The following is a 17,630-nucleotide window of genomic DNA, read 5'->3' as shown; positions in this document are numbered from 1 at the left end:
ATCAAAGACTTAATTTGTTGTCTGTAAGTAAAAAGAGTACAGATCTGAGCAGGTTCATTAACTGTCAGTCATAGAGATGTACCACACGGAAACAGACCCTTTGGTCCAACCCGTCCACGCCGACCAGATATCCCAACCCAATCTAGTCCCACCTGCCAGCACTCTGCCCATATCCGTCCAAACCCTTCCTATTCATATACCCATCCAGATGCCTTTTAAATATTGCAATTATACCATTCTCCACCACTTCCTCTGGCAGGTCATTCCATACACATACCACCCTCTGCATGAAAAAGTTGCCCCCTAGGTCTCTTTTATATCTTTCCCCTCTACCCTAAACCTAAGCCCTCTAGTTCTGGGCGACCCACCCAGGGAAGAGACTTTGTCTATTTATCCTATCCATGCCCTTCATGATTTTATAAACCTCTATAAGGTCACCCCTCAGCCTCCGACGCTCCAGGGAAAACTGCCCCAGCCTGTTCAGCCTCTCCCTGTAGCTCAGATCCTCCAACCCTGGCAACATCCTTGTAAATCTTTTCTGAACCCAAAGATTTATTTTCTATGAAGAAAGTATATTTTTGAAATAAAAAATAACTATCTCAGTGTAGATCAGGAATAATATCCTTTGCGTCCTGTTACTGTTACTCCTCAAAGAAAATCTAAAACAGATTAATTCAGGTCATTATCACACTGATGTTTGTGGGATCTTGCTGTGTGGATATGGGTTGCCTGTTTGCTACAAGAGTGACTACACTTCTAACTGCTGTCTGGGAGATTCTGAATTCGTGATATTTGCTATTTCAGCACAGCTTTTTATTTTTTGTCTTGTACCACCTTTTTATCTCTTGCTTTCTCTTCCCTCTGTGCTTCGCTCTATCTCCCCATCCATGCCTCTCCCCCTCTTCCTCATCCACCTCCCTCTCTCTGCATCTCCCTCTCCCTCTGCCAATCCCCATTCTCTTTCTCTCTCCCCCATCACTCCTTCTCTTCCTCCATCGTCTGGTCTCTCTCCCTCTCACTGTCACCCCCAGCTCTCCCTTTGCTGCTTCCCTTCCCTTTCTGCCAACACCCCCCCCCCCCCCCCCCCGCCACTGTCTCTCTGTCTGTGTCTCTCTCTTCCGCTCTCTGCCGCTCTCTGCCGCTCTCTGCCGCTCTCTTCCACTCTCTCTTTCCCCCCCCCACCCGCCACCCCACACTCTCTCTCCCCCTGCCCGCCACCCCACTCTCTGTCTTTGCTTCTCCTCTTACGTTTCCTGTTTTCATTTTTCTCTTTCTGTCCTATTGTTTTACTCACTGTCTTCATTTCTGTTTGTTTTTTTCCTATTTCTCACCTTTTCCTTTTTGTGCTTTGTCTCAACATGTAACTCTCTGACTTCCAGGGACATTTCTTCTTTTACCTCATTTTAAGAAGTGATTATTTTGGGAAAAGCGGTGGCCAACACTTTGCGTGGTAAACAGTGGAATGATGCCAGTTGCACCAGAATGCGTCATTGTGTTGCTGTATGCGATAAGACTAGCACAAAGCTCTGAACTGTTTGTCATTCCTGAACAACAAGGTTTGCCAGAAAATTTCATCATGAGGCCAAATGTTTTTTCATAATGAATGCATTTTTTATTTGCTCAATTCTATCACATCATTTCGAAGTGGACAGCAACGAGTCTGTGCTCCGAGGGTGACCTGTAATTTAGGCTCAAATACATTCCATAGGGAGACAGAGGCTTTCTTTTTGCATCTCTATCTTCATCTAACAACAATTGCATTAAAGTTGTGCCATTAGTATACCAAATAACCCCAAGGCATTTCTCCTAAATGAGTACCAAACCTTTTAGGCTGCAAAAGGCATTTGGTTAAAAGTTTGATTAACGATGTAGGTTTTGAGGAGAGTCATAAAGGTGGAGAGGGATGTAGGGAAGGCAAAGATTTCAGGAGGGAACTCCCAGAGTTCAGGGCTGAAATAGCTTTGGTATGACAGCCAATGATGGAGAGATAAGAATTGGGATATGGGAGACCAGAATTGGAGGAGTGCATTGATCTTTGGAGGTTTGCATGGAGAGGGTTATAATGATAGGGACAGCTGTAGAGGGGTGCATGTAAAAGACCTGATGGCAATAATTTGAATAAGATACATGAGGGATATTTGTCATTTACATTAGGGATATTTAAGCGACTCTTGGATAGGCATATGGAAGTTAGCACAATGAAGGGTATGTAGGTTAGTCTGATCTTAGACTAGATTCCCTACAGTGTGGAAACAGGCTCTTCGGCCCAACAAGTCCACACCGACCCTCCGAAGAGTAACCCACCCAGACCCTTTTACCTCTGACTAATGCACCGAACACGATGGGCAATTTAGCACGGCCAATTCACCTAACCTGCCCATCTTTGGACTGTGGGAGGAAACCGGAGCACTCGTAGGAAACCCACACAGACACAGGGCAAATGTGCAAACTCCACACAGACAGTCGCTTCAGGCTGGAATTGAACCCAGGTCCCTGGTGCTGTGAGACAGCAGTGCTAACCACTAAGCCACTGTGCCGCCCCCAGTAGGGTAAAAGGCCGACACAACACCGAGGGCCGAAGGGCCTGTACTATGCTATACTGTTCAATGTTCTAAAAAGAGTATGGTATCCTGACTAGCCTTTATCCTTTAACCAACATCCCAAGGAACAGATTATTGTCCATCTCACAGCTTGCTGTGTACAAATTGTTGTGGGCCAGTTCAGAAGTGGTGTCATGTAGATTCAGATGTCCACCTTTCAAGTCTAATAAGAACCTGTTGAAGTAAACAATATGACATTAATTGTATTAATGCAGTTTTTTACATGCCTCATGAATATGACCAGTAGAGACCGATAGAGCACATCATCCTCAAGTCTGTCTTTCACAATTGCCTTCTTTGCTTTAACCATGTTTCCCCAGTAGGTGGTGTTTATTGTACTCATTCACACACTAACCCTTCAAACTGATGTAGAACAGTCTTATCTGCGTAGTTATAGTCAGAGAGTCATAGAGATGTACAGCATGGAAACAGACCCTTCAGTCCAACCTGTCCATGCTGACCAGAAATCCCAACCCAATTTATCCCACCTGCCAGCATCTGGCCCATATCCTTCCAAACCCTTCCTATTCATATACCCATCAAAATTCCTTTTAAATGTTGCAATTGTACCAGCCTCCTCCACTTCCTCTGCCAGCTCTCCTATATAATTATTGTGACACGTTTCTCTTTCATGGACATTACTGCCCATCCCTGATTGCCCTAAGGGTGGTTGAGAGTCAACCACGTTGCCGTGGGTCTGGAGTCACGTCAAAGTCAGATGGCACTTTTTCTTCTTCATGAACCTGATTAGCTTTTAGTTCCAGATTTTGATTGAATTCAAATTTCACACCTTCTTTGGTGGGATTTGAATGCGCATCCATAGAACATTTGCAAGGATTGCTAGTTATCATCCCCTCTTCTATCTACCCCCACAAAAAGGTCTTTTAAATTTACAAATTTGGGTGATCTTGAGGTTTTACTATTTTCACCGATCATGTTAAGACTGTAAGATGTCACAGAAGTAGGCCATTCAGTCTTCTGAGTCTGCTCTGCCTTTCCATGAGATCATGACTGATTGGCTAATTGTCTGCTCCACTTTCCTGCCTTTTCCCCATAACTCTTGATTCCCTCACTGGTTAAAATTTTGTCCATCTTGGCCTTGAATATACTTAATGACTCAGCCTTAACAGTCCTCTCTATTCTGAGATTATGTCCTCTCCCATAAGGAGAAACAACTTTTCCATATCTACCCTGTAAACTCTCTGATTAATTCTGTATGCTCCAATAAGGTCACTTCTCATTCTTCTAACCTCCAGTGAGTACAGGCCCAACCTAATCAACCTCTCGTCATAAGACTGTCATTCCATACCTGGTATCACCCCAGTGAACCTTTTCTGGACTGCCTCTAATGCAAAAGTGTATGTTTCCTCAGGTAAAGAGCTCAGAGTAGTTCACACTATTCCAGTCATGATTTTACTTATGCCTGATATATAGTTTAGTATAACCTCCCTACTTTTATACTCCATTCCCTTTGAAATAAAGACCAGCATTCCATTTGCCTTCCCTGTTACCTGCTGAACTTGAATGCTAACTTTTTGTGATTCATAGCCAAGGACTCCCAAATCCCTTTGTTCTGTAACTTTCTAATATCTTTTTCCATTTAAAAATATTCAGCTTCTCTAATCTTCTCACCAAAGTGCGCAATCTCATATTTTCCCACATTAAATTCCATCTGTCAAGATTTTGCCCATTCCCTTTACTAGCCTAAACCTTCTGCAACCACTTTGCGTCATTCTCTCAATGTGCCTTCCCACCTATCTTTGTGTCATCTGCAAACTTGGTGATAGTCTATTTACTCCCATCATCCAATTTATTAGTATATATTGCCCCAACATTGATATTTCTGGAATTCCACTACTTGCAGGTTGCTACTCTGAAAATGCCGCCCTCCTCATCCCAACTTTCTATCTTCTGTTAACCAATCCTTTATTTATTCAAGTAAACTCCCTCCAACTACCATGGGCTCTTATTGTCTTAATAGAAATGTGGAAAACTGTAGCAGAAGTAGGCCACTCAGGCTTTCCAGTCTGAAGAGGTGACTAATGTAAATTGTTGTGGATATTCTGTTTTAGTGACTTAAGTTTACTCCTATCTTGCAGATGTCATGGCGGCCTCAGTTTCGCACGTCAAAATTTCGTCATGTGTACGGCAAGCCAGCCACAAAGGAGAATTGCTATGATGGGGTCCCCATCACTAAGAGTGTTCAAGACAACTATTTCTGTTCTGTGAATCCAAAATTCATTGCGGTAGTGACTGAGTGTGCAGGAGGTGGAGCTTTCTACATCATTCCCATTGGCCAGGTACGAATTTCAGCCTTTTGACTTGAAAATGAAAAATGTTTTTGGTTTATTAATTACTTATTGTTTAACACTGGTGTTCCAATAACCATTACTCATTAGTTGTTCCTCTATTATCTCCCAAGATCTCTTTTCTATATTAGATTGAATCTATTTGCAAAAAATGAATGTGATTAGTAGTCCAGATGAAGACTCCTGCCTCTGCCTTTTAAAACTTATTTTGCTGGGTTCTATAGAAATTAAGTCCAGAGCATAAAACAAAACCATTCAGCCCAACTAGTCCACATTAGTGTCTACATGAGCTTTCTCTCAACCTCCTCTCTCACCTTCATCTTTTACCTTTTATCCCTCCTGTTTATCCAGCCTCTGCTTAAATGCATCTACTGTATCCTATTTATCTCAGTTACTCACCTGCTGTGTGGTTAAAGGAGTCGGCGTTGAATATTATTAGATTATTGAAAGAGAAACAAAATAGTCTGGATACCCGAGAAACAGAATATTTAAATGTGCTGGGAAAACTCTGCATCATCTGTGTAAAGGGAAACCGAGTTAACATTTCAAGTTGAATGTGACTCCTTTCAGAGGTGAAGAGAGATGGAAAGTAATGGGTTTTATGTTTGGACAAAGTTGGGGAGTGGCTAGAGGGATAGAATGGTAGATCAAGGGAATGTGATAGAATGAGGGAGATTCGAGGTCACAAGTGGCACGAGCAAAAGGCAAAGGGAATGGTCATGATGAACGACAAGACGTAAATCCAGTATAGGTGTTAACAGCAGAATTGAAGCCAACTCTCACTGATGGCAAAAGAGAAATAAGATACAGACACTCGGCGGGTTGGTGGAACATTGTAATGGAGGACACGGTTCATGGTCTGAAAGTGTTGAACTCCATGTTGAGTCTGGAATGCTGTGAAATAAGGTGTTGTTCCTGCAGCTTGGGTTGGACTTTTCAGATGAGTTAGTAAGTTTCTATTTGAGGTCCTATGTCAATGTGAGTGCTTCATTAGTTATCAGCAGCTGGTGGTCTTTGAGGAGGGCATTTTCCTGGGAGCCATCAGGGACTTCAGTAGGTACTGTCTTTCTCCATTTAAAAACATTCAGCTTCTCTAATCTTCTTACCAAAGTGCGCAATCTCATATTTTCCCACATTAAATTCCATCTGTCAAGATTTTGCCCATTCCCTTTGCTAGTCTAAACCTTTTGCAACCACTTTGTGTCATTCTCTGAATGTGCCTTCCCACCTATCTTTGTGTCAGTACAGAACGTCACTTGAGCTCTACTGGTCTTGACAAGGTTTATTGGTGAAGAACTTATTTTGAGGAGGTCTTGTTGAACTGGGCCAGAAGTTCCAGGTTGAAATCCCACTCCAAATGTTGATGGCCAAGGAAGGCATATTGATAACCTGGTCAAACTTACATATCCTTCCAACACGCACCTATGGGTGGGTGGTAAGAGTTGGCAGATTCCTGGTCACTCGAGCAATGGAAAGAATGTTTGAGCCTCTACCATCTCTATTCAAGCTCCAGACTACAACATGTATATATTTACCCATGGCAACCCCGATTCACTGTAGCAACTGCAACACAGCATCTTATCTTTATGACCTTTTAGTTTTGGTCTCCAACTGGAAATGTTTTCTTTGTACCTATCCTATCATCAGCTTTTTCATTATTTTAAGGATATCTAGCCAGTCAGCTTTCCACTTGCTCTTTTCTATGTTTTAACTCATTTGAGTTGCAGATACAATAAGACTGATTATCGGCATGACGACAATGAATGCTAATGTACATTGATCTGAATGTTCCTTTCACAGTCTGCAGTTAAATAGATCCGTTGAAATGTTTGACATACCATATGACGTAAGTGTGCGATGATGAGGGGAGTAAATTTGGTCTTTCAAAGTTGTGTGAATTGGACTCCAAATGAATCAGTAATTGGGACGTGCAGCCATTTGTCCACAATGGATTAAAGATGTTGTTACTGTGTCAACATTTCAATGATCACCTCACTGATAAGAGCTGATACTTAAATAACAGGGGAATAGGTGAGGTGATTAGTGTTTAAAGAATGTTGGCTAAGCATGTGAGGGAGAAAGGTCAGAAAGATATGCTGATGGGATGAGATGAAGAGGGATAGGAGTCCTGTATGGAGCATAAACTCCAGCGTGGCCTGTTTTTATGCTGCAGGTGATGAAGGAGCTCTGCTGTGATAGCTAGTGCTTCCAAGTAAACCTGTTGGACTATAACCTGGTGTTGTGTGATTTTTAGCATTGTCCATCCCAGTCCAACACCGGCCATCGACATCCTTCTATGTTTACATACACCTGACTGCAAAAGGGAAATCTCTTTCAGGTGCAATTTTGTATGGGGTATATTGTGGAGGAATAAGAAACACTGCCTGAGTGTGTCTGTTGCAGATTCCATATTGGATTTCAAAAGAGTATTTGATCATTATCAAAGAAAGAAAAGTTGCAGGGCCACAGGGGGACAAAAAATGAAGGAGTGGGGTTTGCCAAGGTGCTTTTGCTCCAGAGCTGGCATGGATATGACTGGCTGAATGGTCTTCTGTTCTATAATCATTCTTCGATAATTCTGTTACTTTGGCCATTTTGTAAGTCTTAATTTTTTTTTCTCTTTGCTATTTAGTGATGAGGAGTGTACCCCTCTTTTAAATATTAAAAAAAAACATTAATGTCAAGATTCATTTTGACACGCTTCTGTTTTTTTTTTAAAGAAAACGCAATACTGTTGGGTTTGAAGTAAAGAGCTTACTGTCCATGTTTAAAATGAGTGGTGTTGGAAAATTTATATAAATCTTGTAAACAATAATTGTGAAAGTAACACTTGAGGAAATGAAAATCATGAATTAGAAAATGACTGATTAGAATTTAAGTCATTGGTTTTCATGCATACTCTGTTTCATGTTGTGCTTTTTGGTGGTTGGACATCTAAGGTCTATTTTACTGGAAGTTAAATCTGTAGATTTTTCTGCTGACCATTAGTTGCTGTCAAAAAATTTGTACTGAAAGAAATTTGCGCCGATAAAGAAGTAGACATAACGTGCCTACAGAATGGAGTGAAACAGAAAAGAGATTGGGACAATTTCGTCAACTCTGATAGAAAAGCAAAATTCCTTGCATTTTGGGAATCTGAAATGAAAACAAAGTCCTGAAAATGTTAAGAAAAACGGGGGCACCATCTGCTTGAGTTGGAAGGTGGGAACAAATGGAGAGATAACCTTTTGGGTGGGCACCTCCAACAGCCCCAAATACCTGCAAAAGGGTTTCCCTTTTTCTTGCCTGAGACCAACTCCTGCAGCTAAAGGTGCCAGACTTCTACCCAAGGCATGGTCCTCCCGGCCATCTCTACGGTAGCCATTAATTGGTCACTTGAGGTTGTCGATAATCCCCAGGTTAAGTGTACTGTCCAAAGCTTCTTCCCCACCTAGGTAATTTCTTGACAGATTGGAGTCAAATAGAAACATGGTGGGTGACCACTCTCTAGATTTTATCTGCATCTCTCCCCACATCCCATTAACATTCCCATCACCTTCAAGCTCGCCAGTAAAATCTGGCCCATTGACTCTGTCAGGGCAGGCTGTGGTGAGGGAAACATTCTGAATCTTTCCAGCCCTTTCTACTTTTACTTGGATTCTGATTTGATCTACGTGATCTTTAGAACTTCCACTTGGTGGAAACTCTGCCTCTGAAGGCTAGACCTAATGATGAGGGTATTCTAGTAGAATCAGCAAGAGAGGATGTGAGGGGGACACCATTTGACTGATCGAGTCTGAGCAAAATTCAAGTTGCTGTCAGTCAAAGGCTCCTCAAATGGCTGTGTGACCACACTCCTGGTTTTGGGTCAGAAAGCCATGAGTTCAAGTCCCACTGCAGTAATATGAGTATGAAATCTCAGCTGAAGTTCCCAATGGAACACTGACGGAATGTTGGCTGTCACTGATGATTTCTTTTGAATGAAATGCAAAATGAAGGCCATGTCTTTGTCCTTAGGTGGATATAAGACAACATTATTTCCAGGAGCAGGGAAAATCTTTAGGTATTCTCAACGTTAATTTCAAATAGTGTTTCCATAGACTGATAATCTGTGCATTTTACCATTGTTGCTTGTGGGACATCGCAGCACATACTTTGGCTGCCACGTTATAACAGTGATCACACTTTAAGAAGTGATTCATCAGCTATAATCTGCTTCGGGATGCTGAGAGATTATGGATAAAATGTACAAATGCAAGCCTTTTGATGTTAATCTGGAGTTATGTTTATACTTTAACAACTTGTCTTCTTTTAACGTCCCAATGACTCTGATGTAAACATCATAAATAGATGTGACTTGCTTAATTACTATGGAGTTTGGCATCAACAGGAAGCGAACTCAACCATATAATCTACGTTCAAGAGGATCTTTGACTGACCCCGTATTGAGTTGTGTTTATTTAGATAAAAGTATTTTAGACTGTCATTTGTGGTGGTTGTGGGCAAGTCATTCTACCAATTCATGCTGCTGAGTGCTCTGAAGTTTCCTGTAATGATTCATGACCAATTTATTTCTTCCCCTTTGATCATGTTTCTAGGTGATGTATCCTAAATTTGTTAGGGTGGTTTGACTTGAGCACTTACTGTGTTTCGCTATGGGGTTTTGAACGGCAAAGCTTTTAACATTAATATCGTTTTGTTAATAGACAGGAAAAGTAGACCCACTTCAGCCAAAAGTCTGTGGTCACAGAGGAAATGTACTGGACATCAAATGGAATCCATTTGACGACTACATCATTGCTTCTAGCTCTGAAGATAGCACAGTAAGTCACTAATTCCTCACATTTCCTTCTATTTCTGTCTGCCAGGGAAAGACAGCCAATAAAATCAACAGTGGCACCATTTCTGATTTTGTTTACCTGGAGTCCCAGAAGGCTTTTTGATTAAAGTTCCACACCAAGCTCTTACTAAAGTGAAATGCACGCTGAGAATGCAGGACGTAGTATGTATTCTCAAAGGTGTAAAGAAAGACAATGAGATTGACATATAGAATAAAGGAGCTAGAGGGAGAATGAGAGCCGAGATGCTGTGCCATCTCTGATCGTTGATATAACTTTTCCAGGCTCTGCACCTGCCAAGCTCATTTGCTTAAATCCACATCCATGCTTTTGTTACATCTAGACCTGCCTATTCTAATGGCCCTGGGCCAAACTACCAGCCCATATAAATTTCAATGTACAAACCTCTGCCTGTATTCATCAAATCCCAATCACCCATTGTTTCTGTGCACATTGATCTCTTTCAGCTCCTGTTCTGGAAGTGGTTTATTTTAAAACAGCATTTAAAAAGGTATTTCTTAAAGATAAAGGTTACACCAAAGTACGGCTTTTGGAAATAGGACATTAGCACAGATTGAGGATTTGTTACAGACAGAAAATAGTAGCAATAAATGGGTCATGTTCAGGTTGATATGTAAACAGTGGGCTATCAAAAGGATCAGTGCTTGAGCCTTAGCTATTTTCAATTGTCAACTCCGACAACTTTACTGACATCCCAAAGCTAAATAAGAATGTATGCCATGAGGAGGATGCAAAGACACTGCAAAGGGATAGGTCTACTGAGTGGTGTTATGACCAAATCCTGGATAAGTTTCCCTAACCTTTCATGGTTACAAGCTCTGGATACCCTAAGTTACTAAGCTCCCAGGTGAGGAGGAATGTAGTATCACTCCTATTTTTCTTTGTTGTTGTTATCCATTTGTTGCAGCAGGGTCCATTTGAAAAGGATGTCTTCACTTGCAGATACCTTTCTCCCAGAACTAGGAAAATTATGTTTTAAAGCAAGCCAATTTGATTAGGCTTTCTTGAGTAAATATAAGGGTGCATTAATCAGTTCACAACGTAAGATAAAATAACACATATACAGAGATTGGGAATAAGAAATGAGCCCTCAAAAAAACATTTTTTTAAAAAGAAGGATCTGACTCAGTATTGTAGTTGTTACAGTGGTTATTAGTAGTTGTATGGATTTTGGTAATTGAACAGTTGACTTTTGTGATTTGTGGTTTTGCAAGTTGATTGAAATTCTTTTATACTCTCTGTGGTTAGGCTTTTCTTGCTCAGAGTGAGGTACAGTTTTTTGACTTTTTTTTACCTGCAGTGCTGGGGTGTTTAATAGCTATTCCAAGCTGTGATCCTCAAAGCACACTATTTAACACACTAGGGCATCAGGCCACTAACACACAAAGGGCATGACCACACAGAGGCCAAAGTTGAAGCTTGCTTTTAACCCTTTTTTCTGGAAGGGAAAAATTACAGGCAAGTCTGTAGGAAATGGTGTTTTGCTGAGCAAGGGTAGGTGTAATCACCTTTTTATTATCTCATTTTTAGTCTTTCTGTTTGACATCTCCTTGACTCTATAGAATGTGACATTCCAGATTTCCTCCCCAAAGCAGCAACAATTGAATTTGCATCTGCAGTCATCATGACTTTATCAGTCCTCTTCTCTTTAAACAAAATCCTGTGTTAAAAGCTTGATGTGTCCACAGGTGTTCTGGGATGATGATCCATGCTCATGGCAATAGTTAAGAAAATCACAGTTTGAATATAATATGAAGTTATCCACTTTGGAGGGAAAATAGACAAGTCAATTAAAGTCAACAGGCTGGGAAATTAATTCAGATGTGTTTGGAGTGTCCTTGAACATGAATCTTAGGGATGGACAGATGGTCTGTTCACTTTTGTTATGAAGGGATTTGTGTGTGTAAGAGTGAAAAAGCTTATTGCAATTATGATTTATCTTGGTGAGGCCACACTTGCAGTATTGGGTCCAGTTTTGTTCATCTTACATGGAGAACTGTGCCTGTCAATCCCACCACTCTGTCTATGGCCTTCGAAATCTGGAGCTGGGAAGCTCACTGAACTTGACAATTTATTAAATAGTATAATCTGCAAACTATTAAATTATTTTCCCCAATCACTTTACTTTACCCAAGCCCAGGCACTGTTTGCCCTTTACTGATGCTTGGTGGCTGGCCTTTTATTTATCCATGTTTCTCCAAGAGAAGATATATATACAGTATCTGCTTACAGGCAGAGGGAAATCGTAGTCGTTACTTAACAAAGTATAATGGGCGATCTGTGAGACACAGTTACCATGGAGTAGAAAACAGCCCAACCCTCAAATTTATAAAATTATAATGGGGGCACCACCAGATCGGCTGAACCCAATGCTGAAAATAATTAAGATCAAAAGCACAGACCAGAATTCAATCTCCGACTGAGTTTTACATCACTAAATTGACACTTCACCGCCATGCTTTGTGGTAGCAAAGGAACTAATAGATTAAGAAGGAAATGTAAATTAGAATGAGTGAATTCAATGTCAAGTCAGATGCACAAAAACAAACAGAGGGAGAATGAAAATTCTAAGGATAATTAACAAGTGACAAAGTGGGACTCCACACTTGCGAAAATAGTGCCACAGAGGCTGTTTAGGAGCAATTAACACTTGTAATTGTGCTAAAAATACACTTAGCATTGAATGGACAATTCTTATGTTTCTGCAGTGAACTTAGTTTATATCTACCTCTCAAATACATGCCACAACATTGGCTGCATGAAGCATTCAACAAAATGCTGAAACCTGTGCAGTGACTTTTGGATAACAATATATTAGCCTTTTACCAAAAGTTAAACAATTGTACATATGTACACAAATCACAGCAAGCACTAGTAGTCTCTCTGTAACTGTGACTATTAGTAGTTTGTTGATAATGCTGGATTAGTAATCTAGAGACGGCTCAGTGGTTAGCACTGCTGCCTCACAGCACTAGGGACCCAGGTTCAGTTCCACTCTTGGACAACTATCTGTGTGCAGCTTGCAGGTTCTCCCTGTGTCTGTGTGGGTTTCTGTTGGGTGCTCTGGTTCCCTTCCTCAGTCCAAAGATTTACAGATTAGATAGCCTGGCCACGCTAAATTGCCCATAGTGTCCAGGGATATGCAGGCTAGGTGGATTAGCTATGGCAAATGCAGGGATGGTGGTGGGTCTTGGTGGGATGCTCTTGGGAGGGTGGAGTGGGCTCAGTGGGCTGAGTGGCCTGCTTCCACACTAGGGATTCTATGAAATCTCTGGGGACACCAGTTCATATCCTGCTGGGGGAGGTTAAACTCACTTAATAGATATGTCAGGTTCAAAACCTATTTAACATAATGAAACTTTAATGTCATTTAAAGACCTAGCTGGTTCATTAATGTTCCTTCCTTCCCCCTTACACAGTCTGGCCTGCATGTGACTCCAGACCATAGCAATGTGTTGGATTCTTAACTGCCCTCTGAAATGGTCTGGCACTCGGTTTGTGATTCAAAATTGGAACAAATACTGGTCTTTCTGGTGACCCTTTCATCCCATTTTATAAAAATCTGCGTCGCAGTTGGGTCATCCAGAAAAGGATGAAGGCTGGTTTTCCTTTTTTTACAACTTTTTCACTTTAATAGAATACCGTTTCAACTTCTTCTCTTCTGGACAGGTTAAAATATGGGAAATTCCTAAATGTGGCGTCTTAAAAAACATAACCAACCCGAGGCTGGAGCTTCAGGGTCACTCAAGGCGGGTTGGACTCATCGAGTGGCATCCAACAGCCAGGGATATTCTGTTCAGTGCTGGCTACGATTACAGGGTAAGGAAGCCATTTCCCGAAGACAATCTTCAGGAAGATATTTCCGGTTATTTCATCCAGGCTGTAAATCACAAACTTTAAATGTAAAATGAATCCCTTTAAAAATTGTACATGAGGTTTTATGTATAATAAGTATCTGGCAATTGCACAGTAATAATGTTCCTTTTGGATACTGATAAATGCCTGCACTGTGTTGCCATTGCTCTTCACATCCGCTTTATTCCAGGCAACTCAGTGTTTAGCCTCTCTAAACCAACTCTGTCAAACTTGATCACCCAAATCCATTGATAGCACTTCCTTAAACCATTTTCTCTTTTTGGTGTCTCTCACTTGGACAGGCAAATGACCTCTTTGCGTTAAGTGGATGGTCTAAAGTGTGTCTGCTGATAAGGAGGAAACATTAAGTCGTGACGCTTGGTTACAAAGTGACTAAACAGGGCAGACCATGTGGACCATCTGGCCATTATTATCCATCATTTACAAATGTTTATATTTTTGGTGAGATTTTGCTGGTATTCTGCCAGTCTCTATTAGACAGAAATAAGAAGGGCTCAGAGTTGGATTGATTCATAAATATGTATATATTCAGTCCTGTTTTTATTTTGTTTTTGTTCATCTGGGAGCTGGAGACCGGATAGTTTAGGCATTTCAAGCCTAATTTGGTTAGTCCTTTGATGTATCAATACCTCTTTTATTTTCCTCACTTACCTTCTCTGTCCCCTGTCCCCCCACCTCCTTTCCCCCTTTTCCCCAACTCTATCCCCATTCCCTCTCTGCCTGTATCAGGGGACGTGGCTGTGTTTTCTAGATTGGACAGTAGAGGGAGAATTTGTGTAAGTAAAGAAGCAGTTACTGTATCGAATTTCCTGGGCTGAGTCTGCAAATACATTCTCAAGATCAAGGATCTAATATAGCCATGTTGGGCATGAATGGCCTTTCAGCTATGCTGTAGATATCCTACTAATGTAATTGAACTCCTTCATTAACACTGTGAAGAAGAGGTGATGATGTGTTAAATACATTTCTTACAACCTTTCACTGTCATTCCAGGTTATGATTTGGAACCTGAATTCGGGAGAGCAAGTGATTCATAATCCAGTGAAAATCTTCGACTGCCACAAAGATGTTGTTCTCTGCATGTCTTTCAACACAGATGGCAGTCGCTTCGTGACTTCCTGCAAAGATAAGAAAATACGAATCATTGATAGTCACACAGGAAAGGTTTTACAGGTAAGTACAGAGAACAAGAATGCTTGTGATGAGGAACTGTTCTAACTAATGTATCAATTAGAAAAGAAAGGTACATTTGTATAGCACCTCTCACATAATCGGGATGTCACCAAACATCTTACAGCCAATAAAGCATGTTTTGAAATGTGGTCACATTTGGTAAAGGTGGGAACACAGCAGCTAATTTACATGTAGTAAGTTCTCTCAAATAGTGATGTGATATTTTCATCAAGGGCCAGGGGTCTTCTACAGATTTGGTCACATAGCTTACCTCTTTTAGTGGCCTCATCAGAATTCAAATAAAATAAATGAAATCTCAGTAGTTTTTAGATGTTGATCTGTTATGCAGTGGAGTCCAGGAGATTAATATTTTAATTCTCAGCAATTTCAAGGCAATCCATCAAGAATCTGTAGTAATCCCCACAAACTTGTTTTCCAAACTCTTCACAACTTTGCCTCTTCTCTCCACTTGTTCCTCCTCCGAACCCCTCAAATTTCTGTGATCTCATCCAGCCCAATGCTCCTCCAAGATTTCCAAGCTCCTCCAGTTCTGACCTCTTGCCCATCCCATTTTCATCACTCTAATGTTGGTCACTATATCTTGAGTTGCCTGGGCACTAACCTCGGAATTCCCACTCCACCTCTCTATCTCTCCCTCCTCTTTTAAGACACACCATTAAACCTACCCCTCTGACCAAACTTACGGTCAGCTCGCCCAACATCATCTCATGTGGTTTGGTGTCAGAATGCTGTTCAACAATTGCTCCTAAAAAGTGTTTACGGAATATTTTGTTCTGTTAAGGAGCCAAAATTGGAGAAACAGTGTGATTTTTGAGCATTATTGAAACTTGAGATTGCAGGCATATGGACAGGCAAGGTCATGAGGGGTTTGAAAACAAAAATGAGTGTTAAACTCATACTGTACAATATTATGAACAATATTTAGGAACTGGAGCTGTAGTAAATCATTTAGCTTGCACCTGCTCCTCCATACATTACGACCTTGGCAGTTTTGCAACAGGCATCTTATTTGCTTCTTTAAATATTAAACGTATGTTATATGTATGCATATTAAACTTGTTCTACTGTACATTTTATATCCAGTCATTAAGATGTGAATGACTCAGCCTAATGTGTTGATGATTCAATGCACCTTTCATCACTTCTGAGTTCAAGTCTGTCTCTTGCTTTCTTCACCAAATGGTATGCTTATAATTTGCAGGAATCCAACTCCAAGTCCCACAAGACCAACAAAGTTCTGTACCTCGGCAATTTGAAGATGGTGATGTCCACTGGCTATTCCAAATGGAATAATCGACAAATTACCCTCTGGGATGAGGTAAATGAAGATGGGTGCTAGTTTAAAAATAGCAAGCATGTTAGAAACCTTATAGGGAAATCTTGTACATTTATAGTATGGCTACAGCACAGAGGGAAGCCAGTGAGCCTCTCATTTCCATACTGACTGTTTGCAAGAGTAACCCAACTAGTCTGACTTCCATGCCCTTTCTTTGTAACCTGCAAATGTGCTTCAAATATTCATTTAATTCCCTGTCAAAGCCTTAACTGAAGATGTTTTTACTACACATCTCCATTCTGGATCCTACCCATTTGTTGCTTAATAAATAAAAGTTTTTTCTTGTGTTGCCAACTACCCTAGTGCTGTATCCTAGTGCTGGTTCTTGACTTATACCAATGGCAGCTTCTCTCTATCTACTTGTACTAATTTTTCTATCAAATCTCCTCTTAGCATCTCAACTAAACTCAACAGCCCTCTCAACTCCAGTGTATCTAGGTCCACGTAACGAGAGTTCTTTAACGCTGCAAACTTCTCATAAACCTTTTTTCCACTTTCCTTTAATGTCTATCTCTAGTTGCCGTTGAGAAGGTGGTGTTGGCTGACTGCCTTTTTGAACCACTCCAATTCATGCATTGACATGTATTCAGTGTTGGTTATCAATTTAGTGTTTTCTTGTACACTTCCCTCCATGCCGACATAACATTTAACTGATTTCATTTAACATGTAAATCTTCCAAAGTGCTCCTTAACAATTCCATGAATTGTTGGTTGACTTAAACCAACAATTAACATGATGGGAAACTTGGAGAAAGCACCGTATAACTAATTAAAAGTTTTCTTAAACTTAGTCTTTCACATTACCTTAATTAAGTAATTTTGAAGCACATGAATCTTAGCCAAATGAAGTAGAAATAAATGTTGCCACATTGCATTTTTATCTACTAAATAAAAGCTTGGTGGGAGCAGCTAATCAGTTAATTTGCCTGGTTTGAATTGAAGTGGAAACTTGGCATTAGTATACTCCATGACTGTGCCAATCAGGGTTTATCTGCCAACCAGTCAGTACACTTCTCTTGTGCAGCATAAATTATTCTCTCTGTTCAGTTTTGGTAGTCTTCTGATTCAGACCTGAAGAGTGCAAGGCTTTGACGGTACTTAAGATTCTTTTCAGAAATAGTCAAATGAATTAATTTCTGCATGTGTAAAAATGTATTAGCTCCTTTAAAAGCATTTCACATTCAAGTTGCTTTTGCGGAATATCCACTGTTATGTTGGCGCAGACTTCGCACAGCCAAAGTCTCACTAACCCTGAAGATGATACACTTTTGGTGAGTCTATTTTTTGTCGCGTTTGTGCACAAAGAAGGTGTAGCACTGAGAAATTTTGATAATCTTTTGTATAAATGCCCTTGACCTCTGGTTTACTCGAACCAGCAGGTGGACACTGTGGGTTAACATGTCTTGACTAAAAGACAACATCACTGATTCAGAAAAAAAAGTCTGTCTTAAATGAGCCAAATTTGTGAAATGATTTC

The 17,630-nt window shown here is 40.6% G+C and overlaps 1 protein-coding gene across 3 annotated transcripts in view; it reads left to right on the top strand.

Moving 5' to 3' along the window:
* Window positions 1-17,630, top strand: part of LOC122563055 (coronin-2B-like) — a 174,003-nt gene that overhangs the window by 106,032 nt on the left and 50,341 nt on the right. For all 3 annotated transcript variants that reach the window (XM_087995936.1, XM_087995942.1, XM_043716406.2), the window contains 5 exons: window positions 4,700-4,900; window positions 9,595-9,711; window positions 13,417-13,566; window positions 14,617-14,796; window positions 16,019-16,135. In XM_087995936.1, the coding sequence (XP_087852062.1) occupies window positions 4,700-4,900; window positions 9,595-9,711; window positions 13,417-13,566; window positions 14,617-14,796; window positions 16,019-16,135 (765 nt within the window). The remainder of the gene's footprint in view (window positions 1-4,699; window positions 4,901-9,594; window positions 9,712-13,416; window positions 13,567-14,616; window positions 14,797-16,018; window positions 16,136-17,630) is intronic.

Source organism: Chiloscyllium plagiosum, unplaced genomic scaffold (assembly GCF_037043375.1).
Source record: "Chiloscyllium plagiosum isolate Xiang-an unplaced genomic scaffold, Cpla_swu_hap1 HiC_scaffold_2, whole genome shotgun sequence".
NCBI classification, from domain to species: domain Eukaryota; kingdom Metazoa; phylum Chordata; class Chondrichthyes; order Orectolobiformes; family Hemiscylliidae; genus Chiloscyllium; species Chiloscyllium plagiosum.
This window is presented reverse-complemented; position numbering and strand designations above follow the sequence as displayed.